Source organism: Varroa jacobsoni, unplaced genomic scaffold (assembly GCF_002532875.2).
Source record: "Varroa jacobsoni isolate VJ856 unplaced genomic scaffold, vjacob_1.0 scaffold_839, whole genome shotgun sequence".
Lineage (NCBI taxonomy): Eukaryota > Metazoa > Arthropoda > Arachnida > Mesostigmata > Varroidae > Varroa > Varroa jacobsoni.
The window spans coordinates 167,549-171,478 of record NW_019213741.1 but is presented as its reverse complement, the minus strand read 5'-3'; the positions used below and the strand labels follow the sequence as shown (position 1 = coordinate 171,478).

Genomic DNA, 3,930 nt, shown 5'->3' with positions numbered 1-3,930 from the left:
TATATATATATATATATATATATATATATGGTGTGTATTGCGAATACGTTATTAATAAAAACTGATGACGTTCATGTTTGTCAAACGTAATTACAGTGAGAACGTCACAGTGAGCTGTTAATATCAAGTGTTTGTGTATCGCAATGAGCGCCTATTAAGAGATAGTTTGACCACATTAAACTCGATTATCAAAACGGTGTTAATATCTAACTTTTTGTAGTCTCTTGTTTACTTAGTAATAAAAAGCAGTGCTTTACTGCAGGACAATCTTTGCTAAGGAACTGTTTCGGCAGAAATGGGAAAAGGAAGGCATCCAATCTGAAGCATGACATTTGTCGTAAGCTCCTCTGAACTTTAGGAAAATTTTTTGTTGGGCTGAAAAATTGCTGAATGGAGCCTCTGTTGACCAGGCTATTGCCCCCATCTATATCGCACAATGACATTTCATGGCCCGCTTACACTGGCAAAAAAAAAACTCGCGGCAAAACTTGCCCTTGTCCTATCTTGTCGTGGTGCTCCACTTGCCGCAGCTCTCCTTCCCACGCCCTACTCAATCTACATTTGTAGACGTGGCTCGACTCGATATAGAAGACTTTAGGGGCATCACTAGCACAGCATTTTGCCGAGGTTGAACACAGTGAGTGGAACACACACAAAGCTACTACGAGGGGTTCTTATGAAAGTGGAAATTACAAATTGGTGCAATGTCTATCCCAGGCAGCCGGTTCTAGACGAAAGGAGGAAGTTGAAATCGAAACGGGACCATTGGACGACGTGTGGTGTTTGCCTGAGTCTGCTGCACGCTGGCTAGCTAGTAAAATGAAAATAGCCCCTACAGCAGCCCTGGAGGAACATGAGATAAAAAGACTATGGCGCGGCAATGAAAACTTCCTCACTGAGGGAAGAATTACTGACGATTTCCAGCCAAAACGGTAAGAATCGTGGATAAAAAGAAATTGTGACGTAGCGGCGCCGTGATAACAATAAGCACTTATCCGCACATTCGAAGTTAGAAACAGAAAAGAAGAAAGCGATGCGCGTCTACTTCTTGACTTGTCTTTTCGTCGTGTATTGTCTCAGGAGAAATCACAGTTGACTATTCTCACTCAAGCCGCAGCGGGCACAAATTGGAAGTTGGCCCCAGATTTGTCAATGCTTGCATATGTTCCGTGAGCTTCTGCTGCGGCTCGCCACGAATCCCGACAGCATTTATAGGGCACCATTAAACGAAGGGTAGTGAATGTCTATAATGGTAATGATGATACTGGAACCGTTCTGAAACCACATCAAACCCAAATTAATGAAATAAATAGATTAGTGCAATACGGCTTAAATCTACACCAATACCAGCTGCTGCGATACGCTGTTATTGATCAGCAATGTCGGATGCATTTGCCACAGAGCTGGGTTTCTGGATTGGCCAAGCTTTGTTGAAAATAAGATGAGTGCTGCTGAAAAGCCCGTGCCCATTCAGGCTAACCAGCTCTACCGTTATCAGAAAACTGCACGATCAAACGGGAAACTCGTAAAAATACTCAGCACCAAACATCTGCATACTGAATGCTTTTATATGTGCGTAAAAACGCTCTCAGAGATTTTGGACTCGCTAAATTTTCTGGACGACGAAACTCACTTCTAAATCTTCCTTACCTTGTCAATTTCCAAATCCTAAATCAAGTCGGAAAAACTGTTACGGTAATGGAGGGTAGCCCTGCTTTACACCGGGTTTATAAGCCCGGAGACATCATGATCGAGGAGGAGCCCTACGCCTGCGCCGTTGACACGCAGTACTTAGCATCCGTATGCAGCTATTGCATCCGTCGAGAGTCCAGCGTACGATGTCCTTTGTGTAATAGTCTCAGTTACTGCAGCATCGAGTGCAAGGTACCTGGTGGGTTTGTAGATATCGGTTTATATTGATGCAGCACGTACGTCATTATTAAAAATGTATCGTGCATTCAAGAATTCTTCATTACACGTTTATTTCAAATAATTTGGCTGGTATTAACCAGTACCTATTTTGCGTTGCAATCATTCTCATACGCGTTTTAGTATCCACAAGGAGGGTGATCCGATTTTGAAAACGGGCAAAATTTTAAGATGAGAGCTAGCTGTCTCAACGAGACGTAAATTCCTAAAGTAAAGAGTAAGGGGTTGTATTTCTCGAAAGCATCGACAGGTTAGTCGTAGTAAGTTGTGGTTAGTATACTGAAAACTGTTATGCCTCAATCTACGTTATTGATGATTCGATCGTGCGCATCTTTACGTTTATACTGTGTTTGCAGAATAAGGATGTTTTGTATCATAACCTCGAATGCAAAGTGCTGCAAGCGGTACGTGCCGCAGGAGGTCATTCAATTGACGGCGAGATGCGCTTAGTTGTTCGTGCCCTGGACCGCTCAATCCGCGAACGTGACTCCAAAAAATTGTCTGTGGGTGACTACTTTGGTCATAAGCGTACCTTTGATGATTTGATGCAACATTTAGATAAACTTTCGCCGAACGAGCTAACGAACTCGAAAGGATTATCGCATACCCTCTTTCTTCTAACAAAAGATCATGTCCAAACGACACCCGAGGAAATTTTGACCATTATGGATAAGTGCCGAATCAACTGTCACGCTCTTGTTGATCACAACTCACCCCATGCGTTCGTTCGGGGTCGCGTCGTCTATTTGGGAGTGTCGAAGATGAATCATTCCTGTGTGGATGTCAGCTATGTCCAGGTGTTCGACGGACGCAAGTATACGCTACGGGCTCTCACTGAAATTGAAGTGACTAATCCGTTGAGTTTAACTATTCACTATGTGCCACCCACTTTACCGTTTAAAACCCGCCGGCGACGCCTACTTAAAAATTATCACTTCGTCTGCGAGTGTCCGAAATGCAAGCTGCAAAATCAGCAACCGAATGTACCTGAAGCTGACGAGCGACTGGTAGCTCGAATTGAAGCCGCGTTCCAGAATCGATATCCATATTCCAGATGGTACACGATGGGGCACGAGTTTCTCAATTTATTGAAGGCCCTTCCCGAGACGAATTTCTACGTGAACTGGGTATTAAGCCAAATGCAGTGGTCTTGCAAGGAGCTGGGTCACCACGAAGAGAGCATATTTTATGGAACACGCGCCTTGCTTGGTTCCATCTCTGTACTATCCTTGGAGCGCATCTTCTACACAATGTGCGAATCAATGGTTATGCTGGGCTGGACCCAACCTGAACATAAAAATCATACAACTTTTTTAACAACACGTCAGTTTACCAAAGAATTATACAAGCTCACTCATGGTATGAACCATAGTATTATGCGATCGCTTGACATCATGATTGACGCTACAGAGTTCGAGCAAAAGAGCCCGGAGGTTGAAACTACCCTTTCAGCTAACTGGTACCGGTCTCTTCCGACGCCATTTTTACGTTTCGCGAAAATGCTCGAAGAACAAATTAAGAACAGCGCAATGGGCAAAATTCGCGGTGGAGGGGCGGAAACTTGCCTTCCTTACGGAAGATCGAAGTACGCTTCAGCTTATCAACGGCCGTATGGTCAATCTTGGCCTGTGACGCAACGAACTCGTCCGCATCACCTACACTGTATGAGTTCCATTAGGAAAATGCCTCCATAATGTTATAGGCAAATCCCAACCCAAAATCCAATTACTAAACAAAATTGCTTCAAGCCTTGCGACCTTTTACTTTTGATTTACGAGTTTATCGCAACGAAAAGCAGGTATTTAGAAACTGAATAGTCCAAACATTGACAAGCGGGGTCCGTAGATCTTTACACGTCCTTAATGTTATCCATTATTATATGCTGTTGCAGGAATTGTTACAAACTAATTTAGTTTACCAAAAGTCGGGTTAGTGTACGAAAATGTTGATGAAAACGATTAAGCTCGCCGGTCTTGTTTGCTTTCTTTTTTCTTTAAACTA

The 3,930-nt window shown here is 43.3% G+C and overlaps 1 protein-coding gene across 1 annotated transcript; it reads left to right on the top strand.

Annotated features, from left to right (window-relative positions):
• Positions 1–1,560: 1,560 nt before the first annotated feature.
• LOC111264240 (histone-lysine N-methyltransferase SMYD3) lies at positions 1,561–3,676 on the top strand. The gene is made up of 2 exons (XM_022839943.2): positions 1,561–1,884; positions 2,286–3,676. The coding sequence occupies exons 1-2, from the start codon at positions 1,561–1,563 to the stop codon at positions 3,621–3,623; spliced, it is 1,662 nt and encodes a 553-aa protein (XP_022695678.1). The 3' UTR covers positions 3,624–3,676.
• Positions 3,677–3,930: the final 254 nt, after the last annotated feature.

Excerpts from the sequence above, each read along its gene's own strand:
- LOC111264240 (XM_022839943.2), top strand. The coding sequence starts at position 1,561 with ATGCTTTTATATGTGCGTAAAAACGCTCTCAGAGATTTTGGACTCGCT. Across the intron at positions 1,885-2,285 it reads ACTGCAGCATCGAGTGCAAG|AATAAGGATGTTTTGTATCA; the intron begins GTACCTGGTGGG and ends CTGTGTTTGCAG.